The following is a 17,974-nucleotide window of genomic DNA, read 5'->3' as shown; positions in this document are numbered from 1 at the left end:
CAAAACCAACAAACCCATACAGTTATATCTGTGAGTCTTCCATCTCCCATTTCTGTTGGTTCCTTGATTAATACACACGTACCCTTAGTGTCCAGGGAACCTGCAGGGGCGATAAGAGGGACTGCTTTTGGTGTGCCTGCCCAGCAGAAATTTTAGGCAAGTGTTATGTGCTGGCAGTGAGCTCTGACTCTTGCTGACTTGCCCTGAAGGGCTTAACTGTGTCCAGAGTTATTCTGCAGCACATTCTGCAGTAGCTGTCATGATCTTCGCTTCCACTGTGCTTTTTGTCAGGCTACATTTTCTACTGCAATAACTTAATGAGCACTTGTACTTTTTTATGCCTTTGTTCGATGACTGTGATGAGTGCTGTCTTACAAATTGCTGTGGGTTTTGCACACTGAAGGTTAGCTGGCTTTAGAGAGACCCTGTTCCTTTTTGCAGGAAGCATCACTTTCATCTGAAGAGGTCTCTGGGATAGGTGGAAGGGCTGTGCGCTGAAAAAAATAACACCTTTTTTGTAAATCTGTAACAGACTTAACATAGCCAAGATTTTCTGATGAAATATGTCAACAGTGCCTGCAGTGCTCTCTCCTGCTAACGATATTTCTTGGGTTCAGGGCATGCTCGGGGTGTTTCACATCAGGATTTTTGCCACAGTTTGTTAGTGGTCCAGGAGAACTCCCTGTATGGTGCTTTCCAAATCAAGCTGGTTTTCCTCGTGTGAAATGGGTAGTTTATTTTCCTTGGAGCCAACACTCCTGCTTGCTCAGAGGAGCTTTCTGGGAATACTTAGCTGCTGTTTCCATGCAACAACCAATTTTTTTTCACTGACATGCATTTACTGTGGATTTTCTGGTTGGAAACGCACGTATATAACCTTTAATTTGCATATATCTCATCAACAGCTAAATTTCATTACCTTCTAACGCTTTTGCTTTTGTTTTTTTTTTTTTTTTAAAAAAAACCAACAACAACAGATAAACTGTGTGACTTTCCCCCACCCTGACGTAATGCCAGAGCAGCAGTTGCTGAAACCTTCTGAGTGGAGCTACTGTGATTATTTCTGGGTAAGTAGGCAGCTAGCCACATGCCATGTTGCAGCTCCTGAGCTTCCAAAAAAGTGGAACAAACAGCTTGATCTGTGGTACAAGGGGAATTTGGGCTGAAATGCAGTGTGTTAGGGCAGTACCAGGGAGCTTGAGGACACTGGTGAAGATCGGGTGGAAACCATCTAACCTGTCTCAGATGTGGGTGATTGCCAGAAGAGTGTCCAGAAGGGCAAGGTCAGCTGTCAGGAGATGGGGAGGGTGTAGGACAAATTGCACATCTCAAAATACATCAGCCAAAAGGGGTGTGCAGCGAGAACGGGGGTAGCAAGGTGGCTGACAGGGAATGTTATTTCAGTGTTTCACAGAGCACAAGAACTAGGGATGCAGAAGAAAGCTGGGGGTATCACATTTAAAGCAAGAAGATAGTTACAAACTTTGTGTTAAATTGTAAGACTCGCTCCCACAGGATATTCTGGAGGCCAGATCATAAATGACTTTTTAAAAGGATGAGGTTTGCGAAGGACAGGCCCCTTAGTAGCTCTTAAATTGAGTAGTTTTAATGCAGCCTTCAGCATGGGAAGTCTCTAGTGGCTGTGTTTCTGTGTGCCCTTCTGTGCTTAGCTCTGCTTTCAGGATCCTGTATCGGATTAAAATGATGCAGTAGTCCTTCAAGTGTGGAGCTGATAGAAAAAAATCTTCCACTGGAAAACTGTTTTTTGGGGGGTGGGGGGGTTACTACCTCAAAAATGAAGATTTTAGGAATGTTACATTTGTTTTCAACTATCAGTTATTGAAACATTTCCTTTAAAAAAAAAAAAAAACTTGCAAAAAAAGGGTAGCTGTTGGAGACGTAGCAGCACTTCCCTTGTGTGTGCTGAGTGTTGGTGTGAGGAGTAATGGCAGTAACTTGCTAAAATACACTTACATACTTGCAAATGGTCATGCTACCAAACCATCAACATTTTTTCAGTTTCTCAGTCTTCTGATCCTAATGAGCAATGAATCAATAATGATGTATAGGCTTATTGTTTGCATGTGTCTTTACAGAAGTCACTGCTCTGCTTGGTTCGTTCTGCTTAGGCTAGGCCACCGTTTGGCTCTTTGGGTTTGGTCACATCTCGCTCTCAGTGAAACTGCACTTAAAGCTGCCTGCCTTCTGCAAACTTTTATCCTCCTATAGCTCCGCTCCCAGGACTTGCCTCTTGTCCCCCATGGTCTGCACATAACTTGCCCTTCTTCTTCAATCAGCTCCACTCCTCTCGTTGTGTTAGCTGCCCGCTGCCTGGTGCGATGTCCTACGAGTCTCACATTTTCATTAATGTGGCATTTAATGTGCAGCACCCAGGGTATTAGAGCAAAACCTGCAGTCCTTAGGGAAGTGTCCTCTGGGCCTCATTGTTGGAAGCGGGTAGGAAATGAAATTCTGAAATGAGGAAACGCAGATAGAGGAGAGAAAAGAGGTAGCAGAGAGAAGACTGTGTCGGTCCTTGTAGCAACCCTGAAGTCAGTGGAGCAAAGGGTGGGAAGGGCTGTGTAGGAAACAAACAGTGAAAGGTGGGACATACGGCACTCATCTGTTGAACAAGCTGCTGGTTTACAGCAGGTTGTGCAGGTTGGCTGTATTTTTCTGAGTGCAAATCGGGGTTGAACTTGAGAGTCTGTTAAAGGTCGTTTAGGGCCGTTACCCCTGGAAGGAGCAGCAGTGTCCTCCCCTCTGCCCCAGCAGTTCCTTTGTGCCGGCTCCAGGGTCCCTTCTTCTCCTGGCAGGATGAGCCGCCAGGGCTCCCACTTGCAGAGCCAGCCCAGGGGCATCACCAGGTCTGCAAGGCCGTGGGCAGGGAAGGCAGGTTTGCTGCTTCAACTCCAACATAGTCCTGTGCTAGCTACGGGTAACTGTAAAGCTTCCTTTTTTATTGAAAAAAAGCAATAAGAGGAGGAGGAAAGAGAAAGTGTTGGCTGGGGTGCTGCAACCACAGCTGTTATCAGGGGGCTCTTCAGACCCCGCTGCTGCCTGCGGCTCGGGCTCCTTGGGCAGCTGTCACGGGGAACTGCGTGTCTGCCGTTTTGATCCCCGTATCTTTTCGTTGAACTTTGTTTTTCCTTCCAGGCTGATAAGAAGGATTCGCAAGGGAACAATACAGTGTCGGGATTTGAAATTCTTCTTCAAAAGCAACTTAAAGGGAAACAAATGCAGAAAGAAATGGCAGAGTTTGTTCGAGAAAGGTAATTAGCACTTTGCTATCAAATTAACTATTAATGGCAATAGCTTTTTTTCCTGGTTTAGATATTCCTTTAGTACACTAATGATATAGCTTAAACTGTGTAAGAGAGATGCTGCCAGTTCTTAAAGAACATTTAGTATATCTTTAATGTCCATCCACGCTCTCCAGTCTTCCCTGGCTCTCACTTGTCTCTCCTGCTGTGCCTGTCTCAGGTGTATGGCACACAGGCTGTCTGTTTAGATGGAGGGAACCAAGAAGTTATTAAGCTGCAGGTTCAAGGGAAGAACATGAACATGACCAAAACAGAGTAGAGCTGATATTTAGAAGGGAAAGGTTTTGTCTGAAAAATAAAGCAGCACCTTGTGGACATGGAGCATAGGCACAGTTTCCTAGAGGAAGATGTAAAGACATTACTTAGGACTTACACTGGTTATGGAGCTAAACTACACATACTTAGAGTGAACCCCAAGTCATAGAGGCAGATGTCGCTACCAGAAGATGCCACAATGCTGTTAATGGTCTCTTCTGCTGACACGGGAAGTGCACTGAGCACCAAACAGGCAGTTGGTAGATGCTCAGTTCAACCACGTACAGGAGATGATGTGAAATCATTACTCATAAATAGTGTAACTATTATTTGAAGTCATTTGTCGTGTGTCCAAGCCCGTGTAAATCATCTTGAGGATGACTGAAAACTTGGGAACAGCCCAAAGGGAACAAGCAGTGTTTAGTCCCAGGAGGAAGGCAGAGCTCACTGACGGGTGTTCTCTCCTGGAGGCAGCTGCACCAGTTGAAGGAGCTGTTGTCCTCTGTTCTTGCCTCTGTGTTGGTGCTTGCTGCTGAGTTGGTATTGCCTTCCTGGTCCACTGCTGCAGACACAGTGTGGCTGTGCTGACATAAATCAATAGTGGTGTAAGCAATGAACAGGGCAACAACCAGGGGCATCTGTGTTGGCATTTGGAGGGCAGTTCCATTGGGCAGAACTTGCAGATAGTTGCTTTCATTTCTAGTTTGTTTTCTTTTTCCCTTTCATCTTTTTTTGTAGTATTAGGGATATGGCAGCATTGGAGAAATGCAAAGTTTAGCACAGGTAATAAAGACAGTCTGATACAGGAGGTGCAGAGTGCCCAGCATCCATGCATAGTTCCTACTGCGTTTGAGATAAGGCAGTCTGAGAGACAGTTGCCTCTGTGATCCATGAAAAAGTGCGACTAGAGCATGCAGGTAAAAGAAAGCACCAGCTGGCAAAGGAAAAATACAGTCGAGAAATAGTCTTGCTAAGCTAGAAGATGAGGAGAGACCAAGCAGAATTGCGATAGCCATGGCCAGGGAAACGAGGAGGAAAGCTGCTCCAAAGAAAGTAATATATAATGAAATTTGACAGAAACAGAAAAAAGGAGCATTCAGGAGGGAGGGAAAGTTGGCATGAAATCAAAGAGAACAAGGAGAGAGCAGCTTTGACACTGGGAAGAGGCATGTTTGTGTCCTCAGTAGAGGAAGAAGTAGGCATGTTATAGAAGACAAGACAGAAAAGATTCACAGTGTGCTGGAAACAAAGAAGGTTTGGAATTGAATGTGAAGAGGATCTGGATGGGAGTTTAAAAAGACAAATTCTGTATTGGAACAAATTACTCAGGATTGCTCTGTGTGAAAATGGAGGAGGTTGATGTTGAGCTGGAGAAGTTACTCACAGAAATGAGAGCTCAGGCCATCAGGGAAACCTTGACATTCCCAGCTGAGGGAGGAAGTACTGGTAAGATTTTTTCATGACGATCATCAGATGGCTCAGGGAATACCAGACCACATTTAGCTAGGGGTTTTCACATCCAGACAAATTCCCTCCATCTGTACAACCAGCCTTCTGGAGGTGAGGTTCGGGCAGCTAATAGAAATAGCTTTCAATAGGAAACTGGGATGAGGCATGATAACCAGTTTTCTTCATCAAATAACCAACAAGAGGCAATACTAGCTAAGATATAGTTTATCAAGTAGATACTTTTAGAGGAGCTAATTGTATATAGCAATCTTAGACTGAGCGATTATGTGTTCTTTCAGTTCTTGTTGACAAAGATAGGGTTATAATACAGACTTTGAATTTTAATAAGGCAGACCTCAAGAAAGGGAGAAAAAAATAGTAAATTGACTGAAATGAAGGATCAAGGGTGTAGGTGTGAAAGAAGGAAAGAAGAACTTTAAATCAAAAATGAAAATATGGTCCAGCATTTGCATTCAAGTAAGCACTGCAAAATGGCCAAGAAAATCTGCAGACTGAATAGCATCAGCCTCTCCGAGTAGAACTAGTAATGTTTTTATTAGCAAAGGAACATGGTCTTAGGCTTTTGACCACTCACTTTCTAATTGACTGGGCTGTGCTTAGAAAATTTAAAATAAATAGCAGATTATTCAATGACATGAAAAGAAATACAAGCAGGAGGATGGCTGTAGTGAGTCTGATGGAGGTCTGTCTAGCCCACTGACTTTAATCTGACCGTGGCAGTACTGACTGCATAAGAGAAAAAGAGCATGAGAGTCTCTGTCCTCCCAGCATCCAATAACCAGAAGTTTGGGCTTTCCAGAGCCAGAGTTTGCCTTAGGTCTGCCATGTTCAGCAGATACTTGCAAACATCTTCACTGTTGTTTTAATATTTTTGACTCTTTTTGTATTGTTGACCACTGCAACAATCTGTAGAAGACTTCTGCAATTTATGCACTACAGGATAAGTCATTATGCTTCTGTTGTCTGATAATTTCATTGTTGCGTCCTAATCTGGAGAAGTAGTGTAAGAAGACTTATAGTCACTGTCTTGACACAGTGACAGTTGTGTAGATGGCTGTCAGATACCCTCTATCACCTTTTCTCTGTGTTCCCTGTGTTGTCTTAATCTATTTAGCTTCTTCTTGCATGGTAGTCACATCAGATCATCTTTGCCTCCCTCTGCAGCGCTGTAGTTTTTCTTTATCCATTATAACATGGCAGGACTGAAATTATTTGAGTATGGGCACATGAAGTACTTCATTTCAAAACAAACCAAAAAAAAGGCACAAGAGAGCGTGGAAGAAACATCCAAAGAGCAACTAGAATTAATAAAATCAAATGGGTCAAAATGCACATATAATCTGTAATGCTTCTGATTACACAGGGAATGAAATGCTGAAAGTTTTCAAAGAAGTTAGTGGAAACGGCTTATTTTAGTTTGAAGGTGGAGTTATGGTGAAGCAGCTGGGTGGATTTCCAGAGGTAGGATCGCAAAGCTCGGGGCTCCATGTGTACTGATGTACTGGTGTTTCACAGTCACCACAATCCAGAGTTTAAAAGGTGTTTATGTTATCCAGGGCCAGGAGGTGTATTTTTTTGCTTTTTGACATTTATCTTCACCTTGGTTTTTAGCCTCTTTTGAAATGTTCAGCGTGTTCTGGCTGCAGGATGGCAGGCTGTGGTGGAACAATTTATGACTGCCCACTGGGGCTCTTAAGCAATAACCAATTCACCTTTTTATTGTTTGGGTTGTTTTGTTGTTATTCCCTCTCGCCAGGCAGTCTGCCCTATAAGTAGTGCCATCCACCTGCAATACAAGTAATGCTTGAAATCTCAGAGCCTGGACCAAAGCTGGGACCAGTGAGGAGCACTTCCACCAAAGCTAGTGGCTTTGCATGTAGGGTGCCAGGCTTAGGACAGGCACTGATGGCAGCGTACGTGGTGTGTCTTATGTGTGATTGTGAAAATCACGAGGCTTCCTTTTGTCTTGTGTTCAATACTTTACCGGCTACAGCAGTATCAAGGACAAACTTCACAGGGTTTCAAATTCATTACTTTCATAGCAAACCTTTAGAATAGAAGATGGTTATTCCTCTGTTCACGAGACAAAGGACTGGGACACAGATTATGTCAGGGTCTGTCTGTAGGGGCAGCTCGGAACAGTCAGCAGATCAGCTAGCACCTTTGCATACCTAGCATCCCTAAGTCAATCACTCAAAGGCATCCTTAAGCCAAAATCCGGCAGGAATAAAGTTGCACAGTAAAGGACGTAGACCAGAGCTTTGGTTGGGAACTCCTGGTAACTGAGGCAAAAGCATGGAGCCCTGACTTTGGGCTGGACACTTAGATATTTATCTCAGCTACATTTAGACATTTGCATGTTTATTACAGTTGACCTGTGCTCCCTTTCCAGTTCATAGAAGTTGCCACTTCTGAGACAAGATTAGCCTCATCCTCAAGTAGGTATCTGAAGTAGGTCAGGTGAAATGTGCCTGGGTAAAGCCCTTTTCCTAGTGAGATCCTAAACCACAGCGTAGCCTTTGGTGCTGAACAGCTGTACTGGTTGGTCTTGCTACAGCAGGTGTGGGGAGCTGGCTGGTTTTGGTCTTATGGGGCAGGGAAGAAGAGGACCCCACGTGCTGGGTGAGGTCTGTAGTTGCAGTGTGCCAGACCGAGCTGGGTATCACCCTGGCCCTCAGCCAGCTGCATCCCACAGATTCTGAGTTCAGCAGCTCAGAATACCAGACCCCTCTTAGCTAGCTCAAGGGACCCCTTTTGTCTCAGATGTGCCGTGCGTAACAGTGCTTGCTTAACTAGCTACTGCAAAATGGGCATGCCAAAAACCTCCCCCATTCTGTCTTCTCACTGGAAGGAGATGAATTTCAAACCAGGTTTTTCCCCAGTTTGGAATCAGTAGTTGCTCTGCCTGGGTGCCCCTGAGCACACTCTTGGAGATGCTCTGTTGAGCAAGCTAGTTTGAAAAACAGCAAATAGCCAGTTGTTTGCCCTAGTGGGGATCATGTATACCTTGCAAACATTTCACTAGGAGAAGATCTCGGGGAAGACAAGAGGTGGGCTTCAGGCATGATGCATGTCTCTTCAGCCAGCAACTGCTTCTTCTCTTCCTGCTGTACCATCAGCGCTTACCCTTGTCCCCTCGCTCAACAGCTATGCTGCTTCTTCTCCCTGCAGCCATTCGCCCAGTGGTAGTGTGCCAGCAGCTTCCCTCTTCTGCACCCGTACTGCTGGCACGCTCCGATCCTGTTCCTGGTGTGGTGCTGCTGAGCGAAGGGAGAGGACAGGGCAGTGGGAGGGATGGGTGAAGGGCAGGGGCTCACCACCACGTGTTGGTGGCAAAGCCCCTGCCACATCTTCACAAGTTTTGTCACCTGTGATAGGGAGCAGGAAACACTGAATGTCCCTAGGAAACATGCGGTCCAGCACCCCAAACCTCGTTTGGATTTCTCCTGTATCGCTGCATTCCTTCGTCTTTGCTTCAAGGATGCGGACCTCACGTTTAGCAGCAGACCGAAACACATGCTTCTCAAGTGAGCCCCATTTTGCAGACAGTCCGTGTTGCACAGTAGAAACACTCTGTCCTTGTTATGTGCTCTCCAGAACTGTAGCTTTTCCTTCTAATTTTATCACACATGCTGTCCTGCATATATCCTGCTCTTGCCACTGCATTTTTAGCATATGGAGGGGAGAGACGGATCCTGAAACTGGTGCTGCAAAGCACTGGAGACTGAAGGGAAAATTCCTGTGGCAAGATCTGTTAAAATGCAGAAAATGTCCTTAGATTATGTGTGTGGGTTTCTGCCTTAAAGCTTACTTACTGCTGTCTTTTTATTTTCTGTGTCTGTGTGTGTGTGAGTGTAGGATAAAGATTGAGGAGGAATACGCTAAGAACCTGTCCAAACTGTCTCAGAATTCCTTGGCTGCTCAGGAAGAAGGGTAAGTGTGTGTCTGTGACTTTTGCAGAAGACAAGAATTTTAACGTAAAAGGCATTCCCCCATGCAGGTACATGTATTTTTTCTGAGCTCTCCTTTGAGTAGAGGTTTATTTCACTTGGCATCCTGGCTGTGCTGGGCAAGATAGAATTGCTTTGGAGTATTTTTTTTTTTTTTTTAAGATGTTCATGGTCAATTTGTAGGTATGTGTATCAAACGTGTTGCATTTCCAATAATGTGTTTATGTTATCCTTGTTCTAGCCAGCACTAGTTCCTTTAAGGATTAGCATGTATAAGTACTAAATTACTTTGAATATGGAAGAATATATGGAATATATATACTGCTGAAAGTAGATTCTTAAGGTCAGGCCAATAGAATTGGAGCAGCACAGAGAGAGAATGGAGAAGTCTCTTCTCATCATTCATTCGTTGGCCCTCCAAGAAAAGCAGCAGGTTGTTCCTTATTTACAGCATGTTCACACTTTGGAAGTTATTAAGAAGGTATCGGGCAACGCACTTCGGACTAGATTGCAGTTCTGCAGTGATAATGAGAAGACACCACTCCTGAAGGATTAAAGTTGTTGTCTCTATCTGGGACAACACAAACCCTCTAAGCACTGAAAGCCAAGGTTGGGAATTACTGTCCTCACTCTAGTTCTGAAACTGTGTTTCTCCTGGCAGTGAAGGTCCACAAGGTGTTTGCTCAGATTGCAGCAGGCAAGGACAGAAATCGTGAGAGGTGAACTAGGCTGTTAGCGACAGTGGTTCCTGTTCTTCTTTCCCCTTTAGGGGTGGGTGTTAACCTGCTCCTAGCAAAGCTAAACCCACTTTCTTCCACATCCTCCTCCCACTTTCTCCTACCCCTAGTAGGAGAAGAGGGGAGTGCCTGAAAAAATGATGGGGAAGGAAACTAGGGGAGCGTAGATGAAAAGGGAGGGAATGAGGAGCAAAGCATAAAAAATGTTCAAGTAGGGAACTGAAGGGGACATGAAACGGCACGCAGAGAAGGAGCACTGCCTGGTGGTGCTCTGCCCGGAGCGGTGGCAAGGTGAGGGAATGGAAGGAGGTCCAGCTGGAATTTGTCCTCCTGATGTTGTGGTGGCCCAACTGGCTAGGGCCAGGGAGAGGCTAGTGAAGAGATCCCAGAGACTGATGAGGCCCAGGAAAGGGAAAAATGCCATTTAAGAAAGTGAGGGAGGAAGAGCAGCCAGCAGGAAGGTCTGGAAGAACTAAAAGTGTGACTGCAGCCTAGCCCGCTCAAGGTAAGCATTGGCCAGGGTCTTCCTCTCGTTTCTGAGAGGGTATGAGTCTGGAGACCCCATGAACTGGTTTCACGCACCAGTTACTGCTGCTGGTTTCATACTCTGCAGAGCATTTTCCAACTTGGCTGTCCCACAGTCTGTGGAATTGACAGAAAGTATGGGCTGTCCCTCCAGGGTCCTCTGCCCTCCGCTGGTGGTAAGAAGACCCACCATCATGTGTGTGGGTGGGACATGAGGGTGACAAGATGGAAGTGGTTTGTGGTATCAGGATGGTTCTGTCCAAGTTGCTGTGAGTACAGTGCTGCTGCAAGTCCACAGAAGGTGATACAATCCGTGGTCACTTAAGGCATTGTATTTGGATAAGAGATGCAGAAGATACTTAGCAGGCTGAAATGTCTTCTTGACTTAAGTAATCAGGTAAAATAGTGCCAGTGAGAACTGGATGGTGGGTGGAGGGACCTCAGGGTGGGACTAAGGAAGAAGAGCTGGGAGCACTTAGGTAAGTGAAACAATCTCAGGTTGTTTAGCTGTGATGACCACCGTACTTGAAGACTCAGTCATTGGAGCAACATCAGAGATTACAGATCATTATTTTGAAACTGCAGATGACAGGCAATTTTTCAAGCTGTCAGGAAGCGACAAATAGGACTGTCTTTGAAAAGGAGTTGTGGGAGAGAGAAGGAGCCAGGAAATTGTAGATCACTCAGCTTTATTTAACCTCTGCAAAGTGGCGGAATAAACCATCAGGCTTTCTAGAAGCACTTAATGAAAACTAAGGTGATGAACAGTTATTGTGGATGCATACGATGTCAAACCAACTTAAATTCTACCAGTGATGGAGTAACAGAAGTAGTCGGCATCATAGCTCTTAGTTTAGTATAGCTTTTTGCAATGAGAGATTCTTGTAGGCCGGCAAGAGAAATGTGGCCTAAATAAAGGCTAAGGTGCAAAACTAGGTAAGAAGTCATACCCGCTACTTATAAAAAGTGCAGAAAGTAGCTGTGGAGTGAGATCCCATATGGTTCGTCCCAATTCCAGGTATTTTTCAATGTTTTTGTTAATGACCTATGATAGAATAAATACTGGGTTTACTGTAATCAGAGATGAGGCAAAGTTTGGAAGGATGGTATGTACAATTTGAAGAAAAGATTGCAATTTGAATTACTCTGTTAAACTAGAGAAATTAACTGAAAATAATGAAGATGTGTTTCAATGAGGACAAAGTACCAGGTTTTATACTTTCACAGGATGTTAAAGATACAGTTACATAACGGTCTGTGGGAGAAGGATCTGGCTGTAGTGAATCACAAGCTTATTCATCAACAACTTCGCGCTGTTGTCTAAAAAAGCATAGATATGCAGAGGAAAGTGTGTCTGATACAAAATAATCTGTTACCAGTTTAGCAACTGGAAGACTTCCGCTGGAAGATGGTGTAGTTCTGGTTATGTGCTTTAAGAGGAATCTACGCTGCTGGAGGGGGTCTAGAGGAGCATACCTAACCTGCCGTCATCTAGAAAATAATTTGTCTGAAGGAAAAAGAAGATAGAGTAATTTTCAAATACTGAAAAGCTGCTCCAAGGAGAAGTAGAATAATCTGTTCACCAAAAGTCGGGTGTAAAGTAGAAGAGTCAATGGAAAAACTGCATTGGTGAAGATATATTTTAAAGATTAGCAAAGAAAAACTTTGTTATGGTAAGGATAAGATCCTGAAGTATCTTGCTTATGGAGACCGTGGCATCTCTGTAACTGGAGATCATTGTGAACAGTGTTTTCACAGATCTGCTGCATACAATGCTGATATAGTTCTGCCTTGGTCACAGAGATCAGTTATCTTCTCAGATTTCTACTATCACTTTTCTGCGATTTTGCTGAGCAAGATACGGTGTCTGTCTGACAGATCTCGCTGGGAGGATGTGCAGAAGATGGGGCTTTGATCATTGTCACTGTTTTTTCAGCACACTAGGAGAGGCTTGGGCTCAGCTAAAGAAGAGTCTAGCTGATGAAGCAGAGGTTCATCTCAAATTTTCTTCTAAGGTAAATAGTTCTTCATTTTGCAAATATTTTTGCCCTGTAATTGATGTGGATCTCCCTTCAGTGCTTGTTAGTGGGGAAAATACACATGCATATGGTACAGATTTAGAAGAATGAACATGTTGGTTAACAAACTTACTGAAACCCCATCTGTTCTTCCTGCCAAAATCATAGTTTATTTAACCTACCTGATGAGTAAGTTAAAACACATCTAGCCTTAATTTTTCATAAAAAAGAAGGAAAACTGATTCTAGAGGTTATTCACGTAGGGCTCTAAGTTCCAGCCTGTTCAAGTAAATTTACCTAGAGCTTGTGCAGATTACTTCTGTAGAGGAAGAAATACAAAGTAATATTTAGCTTCTCAACTGGAATCTACTGTATCTGTCTAGAAGGAAGAGAACCAGGACTCTTGACTTCTTTGTATCATTAGCCTTTCTGAAAAGTGCACAGGGAACTTTAATTTCATGTTATTTTTGGATCTACTCTCAAGTGATGCCCAAGGACATTTCTTGTAGAAATTACGGTATTTATCTGTTTTTTTCCTACCGCATCTGACATATTCACGTGTGCCGTTTCATTGTGTTAACCTCGGTGGGTGATCAAGTTCAATACAGTGGCAGATACCTGAGCACAACAGCCATGTTCTGGAGGAAAATTATAGCTCTGCACCGTTTGTAAGCGATTATGCAGAGGTTACTGAGGCAACCAGCTGCTGCCTTGGTAACCTGCTGCTCTGCTTCAGACTTCTACTTCAGGGCTGTAATTAGTAAAATACTTTTTACTCCCCGTTGTCATCCCGTATTGTTTTCCAAGAGGAAGAAATGCACCCTGGAGTGGTGTGTATGTGTAGGCAGGCAATGTATAGGGGCTCTGTCATTGTTTTACTTTTCCTTAAGCTGTGCACAGAAACTCCTGTAGCACCCCCTGAACTCTCCCCGCTCTTCCCATACCTGCTTTGGGAGTTCCTAGTTCCAACTTTCTTCTATTAACAAGAGTTTTTAAACATATTGATTATTGCTGTTACTTTCAGAGAAGTTATTCTTAGAATTAGTAATTACATTTCTTGTTGGTCGTCGAACGAAACCAGTCACTGCTGACACAAGCAGTCAGCACGGTGCAGAGCACGCCAAGGGTATTCAAACATAAACACCAGCCATGAAGACGTTGAACAAGTCCTGTGACAGTCCTTCACAGCACTGTTACAGTGGGGGTCACGGAACAGATCAGAGAAGGTGACAGCACTCTCGCGGCACTTGGACATAGCATATTAGTACAGTACTAATGCCTGTGCAGACTAGCATGGCAGCTGTAGATACATGCACACGAGGAGTACTTCAGGAAGGCTGTCATGGCACTGAAGCTCTTCTCCAGCTATCTAATTATCCTTCACTGAACTCCAGGAGGTGAGTTCTGCTGGAAAAGAAGATGCACGTGTATTGTACTAGTTGAAGTCATGGTGGGCTGGCCTGGATATGGTGATGTGTTACCAGCCATTCTGGAAATGGTGCTGATGGAGCAAGGGAAAAAATAAGTACTTGTGAAATCAGAGGAATTTTTGAAGTGTACCTTTTGATAACTCAGCTGTGTAGTTTCTCTAGCATTTAACACTGGGATTAACCGTATGCCTCTTTTTCTGCCTGAGTCTCTACCACACTGGCACAGAGGTACAGGGTCTCTGTCCTATACCTCATAACTTCTTTTAGCAGCCTTCTTGAGATATCAAATCCTTTGTCACTTCTCACCCATTCAGTGACATCAGGGTGTCAGAGTTGTCTGTATACACTGGTGCTTTAAATCTCTTCACCTTAGGAAAGTAGTTTATGTTTTTGTCATTTATTACATGCATTCAAAAGCCTTTTAGCAAGACCTTCTAGAAAAAAATAAATATGGCCAACTATAATCTGATATTTAAAAGCCTGTGTCGTTCACATGTGAGTCTATTTTGACAGCTTATGGTACCTCTTGCAAGATGGAAGTTCAAGCAACATAATGATGCTAGAAGAATGATGACTGCCTTCACTAAGAAGTCAGTCTCTCTGATTCCCAAAACACAAAACTGGAGAAAGCAGTTGCCTTGTTTGTATTTTGAGCCTCCTGGTGATGCATTTCCCGTCTTTATGAGGATCTCAGAATATCCCATCCCATTATAAACCATGTGAAGTAAACAAGTATCTTTACTTTCTATTAGGCAAGTAGAACTATCGGTGAAATGCCCCCCTGTTTGGTGTGTCCCTGTCCCTGGGGATTTTTATAAGGGTTTTCACAGCGATGCCTGCTTATGTCAGATGAGTCACATTGCCACTTCTTCCACCGAGGGTGACTCATGTTGGGTTGTTTCCCCAGGTTAATCCATTTATTAATGCAGCAGTCTGAAGGGAATGCAGGCTGTGTAGCTAGTTCATACTCAGCTGGACACAGACATCTTGATCAACTGTAATATATTGCTTCTGGAGTTCACTGAAGCCATGCAGAACTTCTCTCTGTTCCAGTTCTTGTTCCACTGAGCATTGACAGTGCTCCTAGTGCACTGTTGGTTTGCACCTCTGTTCTTGAGAGAGCTTGCGTAACCATGCTGGACCACAGAGTTGTGAACCATTCTTTATGAGCTTGCCTGGGCCATCCTGATAAGACTGTCATAAAAATATTGTCCATAATTTTCTAGTCCATCATCCACCCCCCGAGTCAGAGCAGGACTTAGTGGATCAAGTGAGCTACGTCTTTGTCTAGCAGAGTCTTGAATATCTCGAAGGACAGAGATTTCACGACCTCTCTGGTCAACCTGTTCCAGTGCCCAGCTACCATTCTAGTGATTTTTATTTTTTTTCTTTTTAAATTACATTTAACCTGAACCTCCCAAAAGCTCGGTTGTCTGTTGTGATATTTCCTGGCCCTGTGAAAAAGAGTTTGACCCTGTTACCCTTGTATCTGACCTTCCGATAGCCGTAGGCTATATTAGATCACTGTGGTGCCAGTCTATCTGCCTAAACAAGGTGTGCTTTAGGCTTGTTTAACCTCTCTAGAATGTGTGCTGTAGGGTCTTGGCTGTCTTTGTAGCCTCTCTCCATTAGAAGGCTGTAGAGAGCTTGAATAAAGTTTTTTCATTAAAATAGCACTGAAGAAAGGCCAAAAATATTTGCCTTCAGCGACTATTTGACACTGTTCCACTTTGGGCCATGTTAGGTGATTACAGACCCAGCTCGCCTGTGTTGGCAGAATCCAGCATCCCCACGGGGGGGGATAATAGAAAAGGAAGTATTTGGTTGCTTCTGGGGAAGTGAAACATCTGTATCCCTTCAGAGCACGTTTCCTAGATGTCAGAATTGTGTATCAGAAAGTCGAAGAGCAGTGTGATACAAACTCTTATCAAGAGTTATTACTGACTGTCGAGTCACACGTGCTGTCTAGATTAATCTCTCCTGAGTTCATTTCAGTGGTTTAAGTAGTGCCACTCCTTGAAAGAGTTTCAACTAAATACTCAGGCTTCTGTTTAGGCTCTTTATATTTGGCAGAAATACATAAAACGTGCCCACATTTGATCTCCTTTCACTATATAGGGAGTACAGATATGTCACCAGGGTCTGCTGGCTCACCCTGCTGCAGTCAGGGTTGGCTGCTTTACTTTGTGTATTTTGGGTTTTTTAAGCAAGTTGCATTGGTTAGGCCAGAGTCAGAGCAGCCTGGGTAATGCTCTGGATTTGACCTGTGGTTTGATCTTACATGTAAGAGATTTAACAGGGAGAGAGGAAGGCAAGATTTCTGTCCTTTTGCTCCCTTCAGTAAATATTCCCTTAACGGAGTTAACTCTGAAGAGCTGAGTTTTGCAGTAGCTTCAGTCAGAACTCTTGGGGAGGAGCAGCATCGCTGTATGGCACGTGTATCGTTCCCTCTGGCCTGTCTGCTCAGCAGAAGAGCTAGTAATTAGTGCTCAGCTCCTCGTTACTGCCATTTCTTCCTTTGTTTTCGTCACCAGCTTCAGAGCGAGGTGGAGAAACCCCTGCTCAACTTCAGAGAGAACTTCAAGAAAGACATGAAGAAGTGTGACCACCATATTGCAGACTTACGGAAGCACCTGGCCAGCCGCTACGCAGCCGTTGAAAAGGTGGGAGCAGAGAGCAAACTGGAGAGTTTTATGAGATACTGCTGGTTTCAACACTAGAGCAGCTGCCCCGTGAAAAATTTCTGTTCTGCCGCAGAGAACCACAAAGGTTTCTGCTGAGTGTTTCTTGCTGTTAGCTATGCTTGCTGGGCCCCAGATGTTTGCTGCTTAGCTGAGATTTGGGGAACTGGGGGCTGCAGGCAGGGCTAATGCATTCCTGCTGAACTGGGGTTTTGTTTCATCCTCCCCTTCCCAATTAGGGATGGTATATTTCTAGTATATATAATGAAAATACTGCTTGCTCATGTGCATCCGGAAGTTGCATCTATTGCCCTCAAAATTTAAAAAAAATTGCCTTAGAATAGCAGCAGGGTCAGGCCAAGGGCTCGCTTGGCTCGGTCTCCTCGTGCAGTGGCTAAAAGCAGATGGCCGAGGGAGGCAGCCTGAACTGGGCACGGCAAGCCACAAACCAGCTCCCAGTTCCCATTTTCTGCACCTCACAGCAAACATCTTCACCTGAGGAACCCAGGCACCAGTGGCACCCTAGGATCAGGGCTGGTTTAGCACGAGCGTCCAGCAGGTAGCTGATGTTGTGATGTAGGGGGAGTTAGAGCCACAAAAAGTCCTCTCTCTTTGTGGGTGTAACAGCGGGCAGGAAGCGGGATACCCCGTGCCTCAGCTGCCAAAACACTTGGGCCAAATGGTTTCTTCTTGTGGTTTGCTCTTGGGTGTGAGTTGGAAAGGAAAGTACCGTGCTCAGTCAACCCAGAAGGTTGGTTGGGCTTTCATTGCAGATCAGCATGCACATGAGAAAGTTAACCCGGGGACAGAATTATTGCAGGATACGCAAGGTTGCTAGTCTGTATGTATGCAGGGAAGGCATTTTTCAGCAAAACAAAAGTTCTTCACAGCCATATCTGCAACGGAACACAGTCCTCCGTAGGGATATTGAAAAGAATGAATTAGTAGATCCTCGAGAAGGATTAAAAGAAGGGAAGAACCGCCTGCAGTGTGCCTGATGCAGCACGCAGCTGCTCAGCAGCTGGTTTTCCTGCGGCTCCCTCTTGTGACCTGCCAAAGCACGAGCGGGGCTTCGGGACTGCCCCTCGAAACCAGCCGAGGGACGGTGCCTCCGGGCTGTTGGAACTGGCGGGCTGCTGTGACTGCAGAAGGCTGCAAGGTGCTCGCAAAACGTAATCATCCGAATCTAGTTTGAAACGCTGTAACTGGGTAAAGAATAAATGTGGCTTATTTTGTAACAAATCTCTCCAAACCAAGTTATTTTTATTCGACATACATAGGCAGCCTTGGCAGGTGTGGTGACCATATGCATACGTGGTAGCGATGTTCATTTCTTCCAACACTTTATTAATTTGCCTGTGTAAGTTCGGTACTGATACTGATAAATCAGGTTTTAAAAGCCTGAAGAACTTAAAAGCGATTTAAATAATTAGTTGTAACCGGGTCTCAGGTTCTTGATTTCTACAGTACAAACCACTATTGTCAGGAATCTAAATTAATTTTTTCTGAAATAAGTCTAAAAGTTTCTATTGTCAGTTTTTTCTGATAAATATATATTGAATCCAGGAGGTACTTAATTTTTTTT

At 44.3% G+C, this 17,974-nt stretch overlaps 1 protein-coding gene across 5 annotated transcripts in view; it reads left to right on the top strand.

Moving 5' to 3' along the window:
* Positions 1–17,974, top strand: part of GAS7 (growth arrest specific 7) — a 103,148-nt gene that overhangs the window by 70,263 nt on the left and 14,911 nt on the right. For all 5 annotated transcript variants that reach the window (XM_056326675.1, XM_056326673.1, XM_056326674.1 and 2 more), the window contains 5 exons: positions 978–1,067; positions 3,157–3,272; positions 8,907–8,981; positions 12,197–12,275; positions 16,243–16,371. In XM_056326675.1, the coding sequence (XP_056182650.1) occupies positions 978–1,067; positions 3,157–3,272; positions 8,907–8,981; positions 12,197–12,275; positions 16,243–16,371 (489 nt within the window). The remainder of the gene's footprint in view (positions 1–977; positions 1,068–3,156; positions 3,273–8,906; positions 8,982–12,196; positions 12,276–16,242; positions 16,372–17,974) is intronic.

The sequence above is a fragment of the Falco biarmicus genome, chromosome 1 (genome assembly GCF_023638135.1).
Source record: "Falco biarmicus isolate bFalBia1 chromosome 1, bFalBia1.pri, whole genome shotgun sequence".
NCBI lineage: Eukaryota > Metazoa > Chordata > Aves > Falconiformes > Falconidae > Falco > Falco biarmicus.
This window is presented reverse-complemented; position numbering and strand designations above follow the sequence as displayed.